At 32.1% G+C, this 17,221-nt stretch overlaps 2 protein-coding genes and 1 non-coding gene across 6 annotated transcripts; 2 read left to right on the top strand and 1 right to left on the bottom strand.

Moving 5' to 3' along the window:
• Positions 1–450: 450 nt before the first annotated feature.
• On the top strand, positions 451–8,081 carry LOC126846924 (pancreatic lipase-related protein 2-like). Of its 4 annotated transcripts, none has more exons than XM_050586822.1 (8): positions 451–630; positions 5,498–5,613; positions 6,005–6,124; positions 6,191–6,331; positions 6,655–6,877; positions 7,027–7,244; positions 7,521–7,641; positions 7,778–8,081. In XM_050586822.1, the coding sequence occupies exons 1-8, from the start codon at positions 561–563 to the stop codon at positions 7,897–7,899; spliced, it is 1,131 nt and encodes a 376-aa protein (XP_050442779.1). In that variant the 5' UTR covers positions 451–560; the 3' UTR covers positions 7,900–8,081. The 4 variants fall into 4 exon arrangements, with proteins under 4 accessions (XP_050442779.1, XP_050442778.1, XP_050442777.1 ...); XM_050586821.1 differs by lacking the exons at positions 5,498–5,613; positions 6,005–6,124; positions 6,191–6,331; ... (1 more) ...; positions 7,027–7,244; positions 7,521–7,641 and adding exons at positions 881–996; positions 1,350–1,469; positions 1,536–1,676; ... (1 more) ...; positions 2,345–2,562; positions 3,233–3,353 and having other exon boundaries at positions 488–630; positions 7,778–8,079; XM_050586820.1 differs by lacking the exons at positions 5,498–5,613; positions 6,005–6,124; positions 6,191–6,331; ... (2 more) ...; positions 7,521–7,641; positions 7,778–8,081 and adding exons at positions 881–996; positions 1,350–1,469; positions 1,536–1,676; ... (2 more) ...; positions 3,233–3,353; positions 3,490–3,809 and having other exon boundaries at positions 490–630.
• A 6,185-nt stretch (positions 8,082–14,266) lies between these two features.
• Positions 14,267–16,940, bottom strand: LOC126846520 (GATOR complex protein NPRL3). Its single transcript, XM_050586007.1, has 6 exons — positions 16,287–16,940; positions 15,976–16,200; positions 15,583–15,757; positions 15,339–15,503; positions 15,092–15,265; positions 14,267–14,948 (listed from the first exon to the last, which is right to left on the bottom strand). Exons 1-6 carry the CDS (start codon positions 16,811–16,813, stop codon positions 14,562–14,564), a joined length of 1,653 nt encoding a protein of 550 aa, XP_050441964.1. The 5' UTR covers positions 16,814–16,940; the 3' UTR covers positions 14,267–14,561.
• Positions 16,941–17,075: 135 nt separating this feature from the next.
• On the top strand, positions 17,076–17,147 carry Trnag-ucc (transfer RNA glycine (anticodon UCC)). Its single transcript has one exon. It is a non-coding gene; the product is annotated as a tRNA-Gly (tRNA).
• Positions 17,148–17,221: the final 74 nt, after the last annotated feature.

Genomic DNA, 17,221 nt, shown 5'->3' with positions numbered 1-17,221 from the left:
ATATGCAGCTAACAATTGGGAAACATAAATTAGACAATCAAGTTATAATACTTAATTTCAATATAACTTTGTGTTACTTATACGTAATTTAGATCGCGCCATAATATAATGCTTACAAAGACAATATGTTTTTCTTCTGTTAACAATAATAATGCGGAGTTACAATTCTAAGAAAAATATAATATAAACTATTTATTGCTTTTTCGTTATAAACGAATATAGAAAATGTGTATGATAATACTTACTTTGAAGTGATGAGCAAACACAAACTTTGCATAGCAATGACCATCATAATAATCTGTACTTATATTAATTAAATCCTTCACGGTTGATTAAATAAAAAGCTTACTACTATTATTGTGCTTATCAAGTCACTGTTTTGACCCTTTACCGAAGTCCCATATCGGAGGAAAATCATAGAGGTGAAAACGCGAACAAAAAATTGCTTATTTGAATAAATCAGGAACACCTATATAATAGCTTATATTTAATAATAATAATATTTTGTATTAAGTCATCCAAGCTGTACCCAACACACGATTTTAGGTTTTCACAAAAAAATGTCCATTTATTCCTTTTTATTGCTATGCTTAATAGCAGTTGCCGTGGATAGCCAGGAGAATGCAACAGGTAAGTAGTGTAATATTCATGTTAATACAATTAGGTATTTGGCGACATTGCGTTGGGAATAACAGAATCCATTATTATTAAAATGTGTTTTTATTTGTGCCTGAAAACTGTTTTTCACCTAGACTGATTTGCTCGAGTAGCATAAATATCGCCTCTAAATTGTATGCTATGATTTAAACAATGTAGTCGAGCTGTACTTAAATTCCATTTACCATTTGTTGTTTAAATAATAAAATCGCCTTTTTTACAGTGAACACCGTATGTTTTGACGGTTTGGGATGCCTGGACTTCAAACCGAACTCAAATGAGGAACCTGTCGTCTCAATAACAAGTTTCACCCTTTATACTAGGAAAAATTTAGAAGAGGTATATCTTTACAAATAATTTTACCCATAATATATATGTCTTAGGTACCAACCTTTGGTCCGACCAAGCGAAAATCTACGAATATTTACGTCAGTATAACTTCTCCTGATTTAGGATGGAACGTAAAGTCCAAAACACCACTCTCCATCCTTCCTATCGTCCTTAATTTATGATGTTATCCACATCAGTTTTCGTATAATACAATAATATAAAGACAGAAGTATGTCATTTAAAATTATAAATGTAAACCATAAAAATGTGTAGACAATATTTAGTAAGCACGATGGAAATTCCACCGAATGAAGAACCTGATTTTGTCGATTACCTACACTTTTCTACTCTTTTGTTTTCAGGGTCAGATACTGGAAGTGAACTCCAATGAAACCATAACAAAATCAAATTTTCAACCGAAAAAACCTACAAAGTTGATCATCCACGGTTTCGTTTCCGATGCAGAATCCGAATGGATGATAGTAATAGAAATTACATTTGATATTTCGTCTTTGGATTAAATTCTATATCTTTTTTTTTTTGTTCAGACGATGAAAAATGAACTGTTAAAAAATTCCAACTCAAATGTCATATTAGTACGTTGGCCCAGTTGGACCGACTATATTACCGCAAAAAGAAGAATTCAAGTTGTGGGACAGGAAGTCGCCAGTTTAATCAACACATTAGGGGTAATATTAAAAATATATGTATATTTTTAAGTTATATAAGTATAATATATTAGGGAGAAGTAATTGCAATAATTACTTATACACCAACAATAGTTATTTTAAACGGATTGAACCGTATAATATTATGATGAAATATCGATTGGTATATGGCTTGAAGAACTGTGTACTTGCTAATTTATGTATACTTATAAAATAATATTTGTTACTTATTACGTTATCGATAACTTCACAAACTAATCAACTAATACAGTCTTAATTTATACAAATTAACACAAGTTTTAAATTATTTGTTTATTATTATCATTACTGTATTTCAGGAGCTCGTGGGACTAGACCTGAAAAATGTCCATCTGATAGGTCACAGTCTAGGAGCACATACAGCCGGTTTTGCTGGCAAAAAACTCCAAGGGCAAGTAGGTCGCATCACTGGGCTTGATCCGGCCGGACCGGGGTACGTAAAAGTGCCTTCTACAAAAAGGCTTCATCATACAGATGCACAATTTGTAGACGTCATACACACAGGTGCAACCAAAATTTTTGGTAAGTACTGCCTTTTTGTTACATTATAATAAATTCCATGTAAATATAGTCAATATACTGTACACTGTATATACACAGTAAAGTATTAATATTTTTTGGGGTAATTAATGTTTTATTATTATTGATAGGGTATGGTATAACAGTGCCTTGTGGCCACGTTGACTTTTATCCGAACGGCGGTAAAAAGCAACCTGGCTGTGTTCCTTCAAATAAGAATGATATTATTGGCAAAATGGGTGAACTCGGGTGTGACCACTCGAGAGTCCAAGAACTATTCACTGAATCTATTAACTCGAATTGTTTGTTCGTTGCAAACAAATGCGATTCATATGATGAATACCTGCAAGTATGAAAAATAACCTTTTCAAATTAATTTATATATATTTGTAATTGTTACACTATTAGTATTGTACTTTATAGTCTTATTTATTTTGAAATTAACCATTTTTTTCCAACATTTACATTTTTAGAAATATGTTAACAGTTTTGTCAACTTATCTTGAACCACTCAATACCTCACTAATAATTAATTTTTTTTTTTTCATAATGTTTCCATATTAGTTTTTACCTCCTTCCCAACTTACTGTTTTTTGATAGCAACTTATGAAACTTAAATGGTAATGCATACATTTCATTAACCTTTTCAATTGAGAATAATGTACTACAAATATTGACTAGTCGATAACCAGTTTTGGATATCTAGTTTTAAAGTTATAAGACTTTACAAGTTAGGATGGGAGGGGAAGTACGGTTGGGAAAAGCGTGTAGATACAAATAATACAACACTCCACCTTTTCTCATGCCCTAAACTTGAAACTTCATAACTAGTTATCCAAAAATTATTATCGACCAGTCAATAGTATTAGTACATTATTCTCAATTTAAAAAGTTAATGAAACGTATGCGTTACCATTTATATTTCAAAAGTTGCTATCAAAAAAACTAAGCTGGGAGGAGGGTAAAACCAAAAAAAATGAATAGTTTGGTTTTCTAATATTGTATGTTTTTATTTGTAGGGTAATTGTTTTTCAAATGACGTAACAGATCTTAACATAATGGGTTTGAAGGCGAAACAATCTTCTTCTCCTCCCGGTACAAAATACTTCTTAATCACGGGAGATGCCCCGCCGTATTGCAGTAAGTGCCATAATATTTAAAGCTATTAGCAATTTGAAAATTAGATAATAATAATCTTAATAGTGTGTGCTATATAATGTTACGGGAATACGCAAAATAGCATTTACAGTAATTTGTTTTGTCTTTTTAATTGTAGGACAGCAGTATAAAGTCACAATGAATTTAGATAAACCTTTAGGTTTTGTCCTGAACGACAACGATTCACTAAACAATTCAACGGAAACCACCCTTGTGATCAGCCTACCTGTGAATCAATGAGCAACGAAGAAGTCCTTTAGGGAATACGACGTGGGACAATAATAACAATATTTTGTAAAAATGAAGCGACAGAAACTGAAGAATACGGTTCTAGATCGGATATGTAAAACATTTCTTTAATAATATAAGTAGTGAAAATATTATAAATAGTATTGTAGTATTAATAGTATTGTGTAATAAAGTAATTAATGAACAGTTTGTCACTGATATTTTTGTTACATACAAACCATTCCCATTCCATGTTTTAATTTTTATACCTACTTATTTTAAATACAATTAAAATGGTATTCTATACGAGTATGGAAGAGATATAATAGTTACGTATTTTATTTTATTTTGTAATTTAAATGTTTCGTGTTTAATTGGTAACCCATAGAATTTGTAGGATAAGAGCAAAGTTTTACAACTATTAAAATTTCACCTTAATTACAATATTAGGTTGCTTAATCCATATTCAATTACAATCATTATAAATGCATGATTAAAGAGTGGATTTGAAATTTTGGATTTTAACAAAAAATAACATGCGCTTGCTGAATTTATTGAATTATAGTAAAACAAAAAAGAATGCCACATAATCTAGTCTTAAGGTCAAACGTTTATAATATGAATATACACATACACTATAAACTATATAATAACTATTAGTGTGTATACATACTACTATTATTATGTTATATTGAAATATAACTTTTTAAAAGTAGTCGAATTAGTTCCAAATTGATATGGAATATTCTTTAGACATAGTACCTACTACAAACGAAAACTAACAAACCAAATAAATATCATAAACCCTTTACTCCAGAAGGGTAGGAAACTTTTTCTTTATTTTGCTTTTTTAGGTGAAGGTTAAAGGTCTAAAAATTAGATTAAAGATACATCCAGTGTGCGGCTATAATATTTACAATTTTCTCAAAAATCTGTTGTCAAACTTGTTTTAAAATTGTAATCAATTATTTTCAGAGGGAATCTTTCGGTCATATCTTTAGATTTATTGTTATGACTTATAAGTTAAGTAAACGTCACTAAGCACACAGATGTGTGTACAAAGCTTTTTTCAAACAAATTGATTTAAGTTGTATTTACTCTTAAGTTCTTTCGAATACTACCATGACTATATTTTTATGTTTAACATTTTACTAAAACAGTTTTTGCAATAATACATAATTTTTTTTTTCGTTATAAATGAAGATAGAAAATGTGTATGATAATACTTACTTTGAAGTGATGAGCAAACACAAACTTTGCATAGCAATGACCATTATCATAATCTGAACTTCAATTAATTAAATCTTTTGTGGTTAGTTAAACAAAATATATGCTACTATTAATGTGTTTATCAAGTCATTTGACCTTTGGCCGAATTTTCGAGAACTGAGAATGTTCTATACCGTCTTTACCTCCCGATTAGAGCAAAATCTTAGAGGTTAAAACGTGAACAAAAATTTGCTGATCTTAATGAATCAGGAATACCTATATAAAAACTTGTATTTAATACTTGTATAATAATAATACTTTGTATAAGGTCTTAAAAACTGTACCCAACACACTATGTTTGGTTTTCACAAAATAATGTCCATTTATTGCATTTTATTTCTATGCTTAATAGCAGTTGCCGTTGATAGCCAGGAGAATGAAACAGGTTAGTGTTATAATATTCATGTTATTACAATTAGGTCTTTGGCGACATTACGTTAGGCATAATAGAATCCGTTGTTATTAAAATGTGTTTTTATTTGTGTCTGAAAATTGATTTTCATCTGGACCGAAGAGCATGAATATCGACTCTAAATTGTATACTATGATTTAAACTTACAATGTAGTCGAGCGGTACATAATACCATTCACCACTTGTCGTTTAAATAATAAAATCGCCATTTTTACAGTGAACACCGTATGTTTTGACGGTTTGGGATGCCTGGACTTCAAACCTAACCCACTTGAGGAATATCAAAATCCAATAGAAAGTTTCATTCTTTTTACTAGAAAGAATTTAGAAGAGGTAAAATAAAACAAATGTTTTTTGCCACAATTTTTATGTTTTAGACTTTAGTTACCAACCTTCGTTCCAACTAAGCAATGATCTATCTGAATATTTCCGTCGGTGACTTCTGATTCACCTCTTCTGATTTAGGATGGGAACTATAACGTCCAAAACACCACACTTCTTCCTTCCTATCGTCCTTAATTGTTAAATGTTTAACATGAATACTACTAATACACTATTTGATTGCTTATGTTTATACGTTGATGTTATGTTACCCACACAACTAATTATTGGTATCTATATCATGTTTATTCACAGTTGATAATCATGATAGAAATAAAAGTTCTACCTAATAAAGAACCTGATTTTGTCGATTGCCTACAATTTTCTACTCTTTTATTTTCAGGGTCAGATACTAGAAGTGAACTCCAGTGAAACAATAACAAACTCAAATTTTCAACCAAAAAAACCTACAAAGTTGATCATCCACGGTTACATTTCCAATGCAGATGCCCAATGGATGATAGTAATAGAAATTACGTTTGATATTTCGTCTTTGGATTAAATTCTATATCTTTTTTTTTTTGTTCAGACGATGAAAAATGAACTGTTAAAGAATTCCAACTCAAATGTCATATTAGTACAATGGTCCAGTTGGACCGACTATGATACCGCAACAAGAAAAACAAAAGACGTGGGACATGAAGTCGCCAATTTAATCAACACTTTAGGGGTATATTAAAAGTCTATGTATACTTTTAAGCTATATAATATATTAGGAAGTATCATTTGGCGTATCGTGATGAAGTAATTAATTAAATTCGTTGGTACACCAACGATAGTTATTTAAAACAGAATGAACAGTATCATATTATGAAGAAATGTCGTTTGGCATATGGCTTGAAGAACTGTGTACTGGCTTATTTATGTATACTTTAAAAATACTATTTGTTTGTTTGTTTATTTGCAAACTAATCAGCTAATACAGTCTTAATTTATACAAATTAACATAAGTTTTAAATTATTTATTTTTTAATTATCATTACTGTATGTCAGGAGCTCGTGGGACTAGAATTGAAAAATGTCCATTTGATAGGACACAGTTTAGGAGCACATGCAGCCGGTTTTGCTGGCAAAAAGCTCCAAGGGCAAGTAGGTCGCATCACTGGGCTTGACCCGGCCGGACCGAAGTTCGAAAAAGCGAATCCCACAGATAGGCTTAATCATACGGATGCACAATTTGTAGACGTCATACACACAGGTGCAACCAGCATTTTTGGTAAGTACATATATGTGGCGACAATGTTGTGGAGACCGCCTTTTTATTACATTATTAGAATAAATGTCATGTATGTATGTTATATATAAATTTAGTCTATATACTATACATATTTTTTTGAGTAGTTATTTTTTCGTTATCGTTTATAGGAAATGGTATAATAGTACCATGTGGCCACGTTGACTTTTATCCGAACGGCGGTAAAAAGCAACCAGGCTGTGTTCCTTCAAATAAGAATGATGTTATTGGCATAATGGGTGAGCTCGTGTGTGACCACTTGAGAGTCCAAGATCTATTCACAGAATCTATTAACTCAAAGAATTTGTTCGTTGCAAACAAGTGCGATTCATATGATGAATACCTACAAGTAAATCAAAATAACCTTTTAAATTAATAAATATATTATTGTAATTGTTACACTATTATTTTTGTACTCTATAAATTTATGTAATGTGTATTTTAAAATTAAGTATTTAATTTCAACATTTACATTTTTCAGAAATATGTACACCGTTTACTTTATAATTTATGTGTCTAAATATATATATATATATATATATTGGGGATTAAAATATTTATGAATAAAACTATAATTAAAAATGTATAGTTTTGGTTTTCTAATATTGTATGTTTTTATTTGTAGGGTAATTGTTTTTCGAGTGACCTAACAGATCTTAACATAATGGGTTTGAAGGCGAAACAATCTTCTTCTCCTCCCGGTACAAAATACTTCTTAATCACGGGAGATGCCCCGCCGTATTGCAGTAAGTGCCATAATATTTAAAGCTATTAGCAATTTGAAAATTAGATAATAATAATCTTAATAGTGTGTGCTATATAATGTTACGGGAATACGCAAAATAGCATTTACAGAAATTTGTTTTGTCTTTTTAATTGTAGGACAGCAGTATAAAGTCACAATGAATTTAGATAAACCTTTAGGTTTTGTCCTAAACGACAACGATTCACTTAGCAATTCAACGGAAACCACCCTTGTGATCAGCCTACCTGTGAATCAATGAGCAACGAAGAAGTCCTTCAGGGAATACGACGTGGGACAATACTAACAATATTTTGTAAAAATGAAGCGACAGAAACTGAAGAATACGGTTCTAGATAGGATATATAAAACATTTGTTTAATAATATAATTAGTGAAAATATTATAAATATATTATGTAGTATTGTGTAATAAAGTAATTGATGAACAGTTTGTCACTGATATTTTTGTTACATACAAACCATTTCCATTCCTTTTAGTCCATCAGTAACTGTCCGATCTCCCATCCGTGACTAATAGCAATAACAGCTAATAAGCAATAAAGAATAAGCATATGTATGGTAGGTGCAAACTGCAAAAATGTCGGCGAGACATTTCAATTATTCCCAATGCACGTAACGCACGATGTGTGTTTAAGAGTGTAAAATAATGATATGTACTTGATTGTTTTTTTTTCCGTTCCTGTTCGCCTTTACCAATTTATGACGATGAAAATATGATTTTGTGCGGTAGCCCGCTGTTTCACGACTATATTGAAGAGAGAAAAATTATATAATAAATTATAATGTACCTATATGTAAATAAATATAAAATAATTAGGACTGGCTGTCGATGGTCCGGACTCCGAAGTATGTAGGTAGGTTCCGTGGTGCTCAGAGGATGACTGGCCTAGACGATGACCAATTATTCGAGTAAACACTGATGACTGTGCGCTCTGGTCGGATGAATACTTAGGTAGGTACCCTTTTAGCTTTGGATGTATTTTTTCTTTCTTTAGACATTAGGTTCGAGCCACGAAAATCCAGAAGACGGTCGACAATATTGGTATTGGTAATTCGTTATTGTTGTCATCTCTCGGTTTAGTAACGTCCCATAGACGACCGGATAGGTAAGTTTATACACACACATAACCGGTCGCCGTTTCTACAATGTAACCTTATGCGTACGCGTTTATTTTATAATATAATATATTACCTATATGTAGTAGTGTAATAATAATAATAATGTTAAAAAAAAACTGCGAATGCCGCCGAGCCCCCAGCAGTTAATAATAATTCGAAACATATCGAAAGGGTGGTACCCTCTCGTACTATGTAGGCATATTATGCAGACGGCGTGTGTAAATGTATTTTTAAAGGTGAAGCTCACATATTATAATAATATGTGTGAATATGGCTGTACCTACTCGACTGCTACCCGCGGAGGAACAGAGATAAAAGCGACTAATAAAAATATTATATCCTACACGTTGAGTGCAAGTGGTCATGAATCTTGTGTGCCAGCGTTTATATTATTATTATTATTATAACCTGTACCTATGTGTTTGTGTGTGTGTGAAAATTAATGTTTAAAAACGGCAGCCGGGATGCCAATAAATGAAAAATGAACGTTGGCCAATCAACGGAGGCAGAAACCCTGCGGTGCGCGCCGGCAGAGGTGCTTGTGTGTGATATCTCTAAACCGAATCGTCTGCGCCTCGCCTTCCCCTCTACCACCTGTATCCCGGCTAGAGACTTGAACGCCAACAGCAGCAGCAGTTGACACCTCGAAAACCGCACATTTCTCATTTCCGATCACAATTATTAGTATTATTGTACGATCCGAGGTAAATATAATAATGTATTTTTTAATTTTTTGAGCGATTATTTGCGCCCCAAGACCGGGTTCTCGGTTCGGTTTCTTGGATGAGCAACCTTAGAAGTCCTATATAATCACAGATATATATATATATATATATTAATAAACTAGATCTAGATTGCTACTAGTGATAAGAACGGAAGTCGACGTCGGCTATGTTGGCGGAGGAATTTTCCAAGCAGTAAAAGGTTTCCGAAACGGACCGACCGGTCTCAAGAGACGTTTCAATGTGAGTGTAAAAATCACAAGTAACCAAATCAGAATTTGTTTTTTTTTAATACATTTGGATTTCATTTCCAGAGCGCTTTTCAATCAGTCCCCACCCAAGCTCCGGGCATCGGCGGAAATTTTGCAGTTTGGGGTGGACTGTATGCAGCCATCGAATGTTCATTGGTCGGCATTAGGAAAAAGGAAGACACCTGGAATTACATTACCAGCAGTGCTCTGGCCGCCGGCATATTGGCCGCGCGAAAAGGGGTTCGAGCAATGGCAGTTCACGCTTTTGGCGGTGCTGTTTCTATGGCCGTATTCGAAGCATTCGGCTTGTATTCCAATTACAGGTCCGCCGAAAAGTATCGACCACAAGCGCCTATCTTCGATCAGCCGACAACGTAATTTATATTATGTGTTAAAAAAAATATAATTGTTATTGAAAAAAAAAAACAGATCCGGTTACTAGACTACAAAATAATGATAATAATATTTCTTTATTTACGGAGATAAAACTACATTTTGCATAATATAAAACATAATAAGTAACATAGATATGATAGTATTTGCTATTTTACAGATTTATATATATCATACATTAATGTTTTAATTACAATTTGGCAAGTATAAATAAAAACCGTTGGCGTTTTTATAAAGTCTAAAACTTTTTCGTCAGTTTTTTCGCAGTATTGTCTGGTGATTGACTCAAACTTTTTACCATGTATGGTGCCTAAAACAAAATACAAATGATTAATTATATACATATTATATTGTTAGAGTATAAACGCAGTAGCTGTAGAGTTTCCCAAAGAAATGGAAAAAAATACAAAATTATAAAAAAAATACCACCTATATTTTTTTTTTATAGAAAAAGTTATGATCGTTAAAAATATTTTTTGAACGGTACACCAGTTGTATAAGTATTATAACAAATTATGACACAGTCGAAAACACCTCAACGTTAATACAAGCGATCTATATGAGTTTATAGAAAATTATAAGGATGACTTAGAGGCTGGCAATATTTTGTTAATGTAATAAGTTATAAACATCTGTCTACTTCGTATAATGGCACACTGCCGTGAAAATTACAATTTCAGCTCTGCAAAACCCATTTGAGCTGTAAACTTTGAGTACAGGTACTGTTGACGTTTAGAATATTCAATTTCTATTTGAAATGCAATATCTATTCAATCTCTACTTGAAATGCAATATCTAAATTATTACACTCCTCGCAGTGACAATAACAAGTACTAGGTACAATATCATTCGGTGAAGATGTTAACGGTACAAAGATAGTGATCAGTCCGCCGTAGGCCCGTAGCTATGTAATAATGCCCATTGAGAGTTTCAAGTATTGGCGGCGACATATACGGATACTGTAAGCCATAGAATCCTGGGCTTGAATTTTTTCCTCTTTGATATTGCATATAGGTAGGTTAGGTTATGTATAAAAAAAATCTCTGAAGAAACGGTAGGATTTACATGAGCATGTTTTTGTATAATAATAATAATAATATTCCCATATAAAAGTGCACATTAGTTTTTATAGACGCGTCACGTGTCATACCCACATTAAGAATATACATATGTGTATATTTATTATTACTTATTATCGCTATAATTATTAATATTATTATTACTATTGTGGTTCGTCCGTCCGCCGATCCTTGTACCTACTGGCTTTGTCGATTGGCTTTTTAATAGGTAGTCACAATAAAAAAAAATATAAAAAATTAGAAGTAGTACTTAAAACGAACGGACATAAGCTGTTGAGCAAAATACTAAGAAAAATTATCCATATTGCGCGCTCCAGCTTCTCGGCCAATACTTAAACCGTTAATGTTATTCGTGAGAGTACAGTGTGTACACCTGTGTATTACCTTAACGCATCGCGTGTTCAGGGAAAATTAGTTTTGTCCGAGTGAATGTTTATTGAAAATCCCAGAACGCTTAGCTTTTAAGTACACCGACCAAGTTGCTGTGCGAAAAAATTGAAAACGCTACTCAAATGTAATATTAACAACCTAGGGCAACCCGTTCACACGGATCTCCATGTGAAAATTGAAACTCATGATTCTACAATAAAACACAAGAATAGTCTAATATCCGTTTGTATACAAATCTTACTCGAGTTAAAAGGATAATTAAATAATTCTAAGACTATGAGCGTACATTAAACTATAACTGTATCCGGGACCTGGTTTTTATGATTTTGATGACAGTGTGTAACTAAATAATATACCTGTCAATTCAACATATACATAATGACTGATACACGCATGTAGCACAGCAAGTATTCAAGATTTCAAAAATAACAGTACATTTTTCATCCGTAAAAAGTTTTGCTGGGTTTCTCAGGTTTATCAGAAAATGGAGTATAAAATTATTTTTAGGATAGTTGCTTAGTGTATTACTAATAAGCAAAATACAAAAATATTTGCATGACATAACGTACAAACATTTTCAAAAAAGCTTAATAGATAGAACACTTTTTATAATGAACTCAAAAGTAATTCTTAACATTTTTAACATACATACCTTTTTTTAAAAAAAAAGCGCTTAAAATAACTTTAAAGAAATCAAAGTGCAATTTTCCCTTTTTTTTGGTTTTTCTTGATAAAAAAAATACTTCTTAATTATTTAAAATTTTTTAGACCATAAGTCCTAAAACTTGGTTTGGAAAAGATAATTAAAAAACAAATTTTCTCCAAAAGGTTTTTGATTTTTTTTTGGGGGTTGTCAACGTTTATCGATGGTACTTTTTCTTGAAAATGTTCCATACTAATTTTGAACTAATTCGACGCTTTTCCCGGTAGGTATTTAGGCTTTTTCTATATTAAAGTACAGTATTCTTCACTCAACACATAAAAAATGATTTTAAGAGGACGTGGTACCACCTATTTATTAGGGAGTTAAGTGTAGGAAATTGTTTGCAAAATCTGAACCCTATCGGCTGTCAGTCCCGTTGGCCTCGAGACCATCAACATTCTAAATTATTATAAAATCAGCATTATTTCGATTTGGATTTTAATCTCATGATCAGAACCTGTTGACTGGTTGGTCCAAGAACGGTTTTGGAGCAAACAAATCCATAATCATACCTCTAACATAGCTTTCATGAAAATGTATGTTTATAAATAGTGTGGCTTGGGTCTAAAAGGGTCAATCTTACTTAGTGGATTAGCTCATTTTCGGCAAAAAGTGAAATCGGCCCTTTATGACCCAAGCCCCAGGATTAGAATTGCAGCATTTACAGTTTTTATATTAATTTTAATATAGATTAACAATTTTTGTCAAGATGCAGCAAACTAAAGGGTCGGAGAGTTCAGTACAATATCATATTATTATATTACAAATACAACAACCGAAATCGTCTTATCCACAACGAATTACGATTACAAGACGTTCCGATAATGTTGTCCGGTTTGGAAACTGACAATATAAAAAACTAAAAAAAACCGTCGGCGACACCATGTGGTGCGGTGGCGATTTCTTGTATTTTATCTTCTCACTCGGACCTGAAAAGCAGTTATAACGTGTCGTACCGATAATGGAATAATATAAGTAGGCAGGACCAATATAAAAGTATATAGTAAGTATACTTACTCGAAAAGCAGTGCACTGTCTTGTCGTCGATATTTATTACTATTGTTATTTCATATTATTATTATTATTATACCTATCCATTAGTCCACACTGCACGGCCGCAGAATTTTATTAGAACATACCTATATGAATAAAAAAAAACGTGGCGATACTCCTGTCTCTTGATTATTTTGTTCCTTATAAAATAAGACGGTCCGAATAAAAAAATCACAAAATATGCTGCGCCATACCCGAGCCCGGATTAAGGGGCAAGGGGGGGGGCACATCCCTGATGTCCATGTAGGTATCGTCAGTGTTAAATTGATACACAAGATTCAATATTATACTGATCTTGTATTTTTAATTAATATCGATGTGAAATTATAAAATTTACCCGATGACAATAATCACACTATACAGGGTATCCCACAAAGATACGACAAATTAAATAACTTTTGTTCTAGTGAATATTTTTAGGATTTCTTTTTTTAAAATTAATTTATACTCATTTGCGCTATAGGCACCACGTTTTTTATAGCACTTAACTATTTTACTCTTTTAAATATTCAAGATCGCCTTGAACAGTGACTTACATATTTCGTTCATCTGTTAAGAGCAGAATGATGCAATGCGGAAAAAGCCTGATCGATAACAGCTAGTCTTTAATAAACACTATTTAACTTGTTAGCGTTTAAATTTAAGAAGTTCAGCGCGTGTAGACATAAATAACATTACAGTCTAAAGCTATCCAAATCTAATTACCGACCAGTCATTGCCCCAATACATAGAATGTAATTATCGCCATTTAATATTACCCTTTAAAGTAATATTTTTAACATAAATTATAATACTTGATCATTAAATTTAATAAGTATTTTATTTAAACCTTTTTCAGCTAAAACAATTATGTTGTAGAAAAATTAAATTTAAATACCGCTGTACTGTGATTCAATTTAAGTTTAAGAATTGTTTGTTGTTTATTTAAGTTGTTGAGTTATTTTATTAAATAGGCAATAAACATAATTTTTTTTTTTTTTAAATAGAACTTAGACCTCAATGCTACAACTTATTGGTTAGTTTACACTTAAGTTTTGCCATTGTAAAAATTAAATTTCTATAGATTTTTTTAATATATTTTTTACATTATTTTCATAACTATTGGAAGACACATTTTATTAAATTCAAATATGAAAATAAACAGGGACAACTTATTACAAACAAACGTGTTTAGTGTAGATTTTTCAATTCTCTAATGTGAATAGAAATGACTTATAGCAGGGTCCTCCATTTCAACAAGTACTAATACATCTTTAAACTTATCAAACAACTGTAACAATTGCGACCGTCTTATGTTTTCCAAATACATAATTTCTTCTAGGTGATGTTCACCGACAAGATAACCTTGTTTGAGTAATCTCATGAGCAACTGAAAATCACTGGGATTTGCCGACGCGGGTATTCGCATTAACGCAGACTGTTCTTCGTCAGTCAAACTGTTAAACAATTCTTCGGCGCTGCAAGCTGATGAATTAAATGACGACACTTGCAACCAACTTTCTGATCCTGTCTGATAAATGGTCATTGGTGTTTCAGATGGCTGACAGTTATCAAACATTTTTTCAGAGTAATTATTTACCTACAAACACATTGTTCAGTCATAACAAAATACAAATAACAACTGTCTATTTGGAATAAATATTCAACTAAATGTTGGCCATTTACTTAGCATTTTAGCCAATTTTTAAGCTAAGTCGACATAAAAATAATACTTATACTCACATTTGTTAATCCTTTACTAGTCGGCATAAAATATATATATGTATGTAATTGTAAAAGTATTTTGCGCTGCAATAACCAAATGAGTATTTGAACCATTATGGCACCACTACTTTTGTCCTCAACGGGACACATTTTATACTGCAACGATGTTGGAAGTGAAAATTCACTCATGACCTGAAAATACAAAAAAATATAACAATAATTTTTTAAACATCTATTTTTTTTTCCAATGTTTGATAATAAATACCTCCAACAAATTATAGCCAGGAAATTTCTCCTCAAATTCATTAGAGAATTGACTTCCCCGTTCCGTTGGAACATTCGGTGCGATTGCGTACATATTGGTCTCACACAGTGGGAATATAACAATAGCATCGCCCCAGTATATTAAATGGCCAGCAATATTAAATACCTGAGTGAAAAAGAAAAAGCTTCAATAGGTGTACGTTTGAACTTTAACTTTGTAGTTAAATAATTCATTTATTTCTCACCTGAGCAATAGTGAGATCTGCATCGGCAGATAAAGTTTGCAGACTTTTTACAGGATTATACATATTAATGAGTCTTACAATTGATGGGCTAGAATCTGTTGGTAAACTTTCCAACAACTTTTTTCGGTCTGTCATTAACAGTAGACCGTGATAGGGCCTGAGTCCTTTTAAACACCTTTAATCACAAAATGTCTAAATTAAAATTAATTTCAAATGTAGATATAATCGGGGCTAAACGAACTGGTTGTGATGGCTTCACATATTATTATAATTTTTTATGATTTCTTAAAGCAGCCAGTTCTTATTGTCAGACAAGGGCTATTCAGGTGGAATGACGATGCTCTAGTTCATTTGGCCCCTGACCATAGCTAAAATAACATAGGCTTTTCTTACTTATTTATTGAATCTGGTTCAAAATATTGTCCTTCTTTATAAAAGTGATGGACTTTGTGTGGTAAACAAAAGCTCACTTCAATCCAATTATTCACTTTTAACTTTATTATACCGTTAGCACACATATCGTCATACACCTTTTTTAAATCCTGAGCTAGTGTACAGTCTTCAAGAATTTTTTCAAAATGTTTGTTCTCATTGGTCGTATCTACCTCAGCATCTGACCTGGAAAATACAAAAAATTTACCCTTTATAACATAATTGGTCTGGAAATTTTAATGCATAGGTGAATAAATGTTTAAGTTTATTACCCAGACGCCATGGAATCGTGTATGGCCAACATACTTTTGATCTGCTTGGACAAATACGAGCATCGTTTTTCTTCATGTCCAAGGGCAATACCAAACATTTTGCTTAGATCGTAATAACAATGAGCTATTTGGCGACGAGCAAATGCGTCCAACGAAAATACAACATTAATCAGTATAATGGACGGACTTTCTGGTTTCTTTTTACGGTTACTACCGCCGGTTTGTATTTGTATCGGATGCCCGATAAACCGAACGTTATTTACTTTTAATTCGAACTTTCGATCACACAAATCCATTTTGACGGCAAACAAACTAGATATAACGTCATCAGGAAAATCTGTCTGATCTTGCGATTGGTAAGCTCCGTCAAGTGATGCGTTTCTGTGCAACGACCGCTTGCATTGTTCATTCACATTAGCTTTAACGGCTCCGTTGCCGTTTCCAAACGGATAACGAAACAACAATTTATCGCCTTTACTGTCGTTCTTTACCAGATACACGCACATTGGATTCGTTTCAATCTTCATTGTGTAATAAATAATAAATTAAATCACATTATATTAAAAATATTGGGTAGGTATAGGTAGTATTTTTTTTGTTAAATATTTAAAAAAAAACCAAAATTGAAAAATAAACGCTACTAATTACGGTCTAAAATAAAATAATTAAGTTTAATTTTTATCAATAATATTGTTATCATTGTACTTGACAGTTTGAAATTAAAATCAAAATAACGTTTTGTCATATTGTGTGGTTAAATGCAGTTGTTTTCTACTGATTATTCATCGTGCGATGGTGGTGTAATGGTCAGCATAGTTGCCTTCCAAGCAGTTGATCCGGGTTCGATTCCCGGCCATCGCAGCAAATTTTTTTTGTTTTTTTTTAAATATTCTTTCAAGTTTTTTTTAAAAATTATTTCACTTAATTGAAGTTTA

Source organism: Adelges cooleyi, unplaced genomic scaffold, assembly GCF_023614345.1.
Source record: "Adelges cooleyi isolate 19-005CV unplaced genomic scaffold, UGA_ACOO_1.1 ACOO_flye_CR_arks_rails_tigmint_CR_PRNA_9, whole genome shotgun sequence".
Classification (NCBI taxonomy): domain Eukaryota; kingdom Metazoa; phylum Arthropoda; class Insecta; order Hemiptera; family Adelgidae; genus Adelges; species Adelges cooleyi.
Note: the sequence above shows the minus strand (reverse complement) of the source record. Positions and strands in the feature narration are given on the sequence as shown.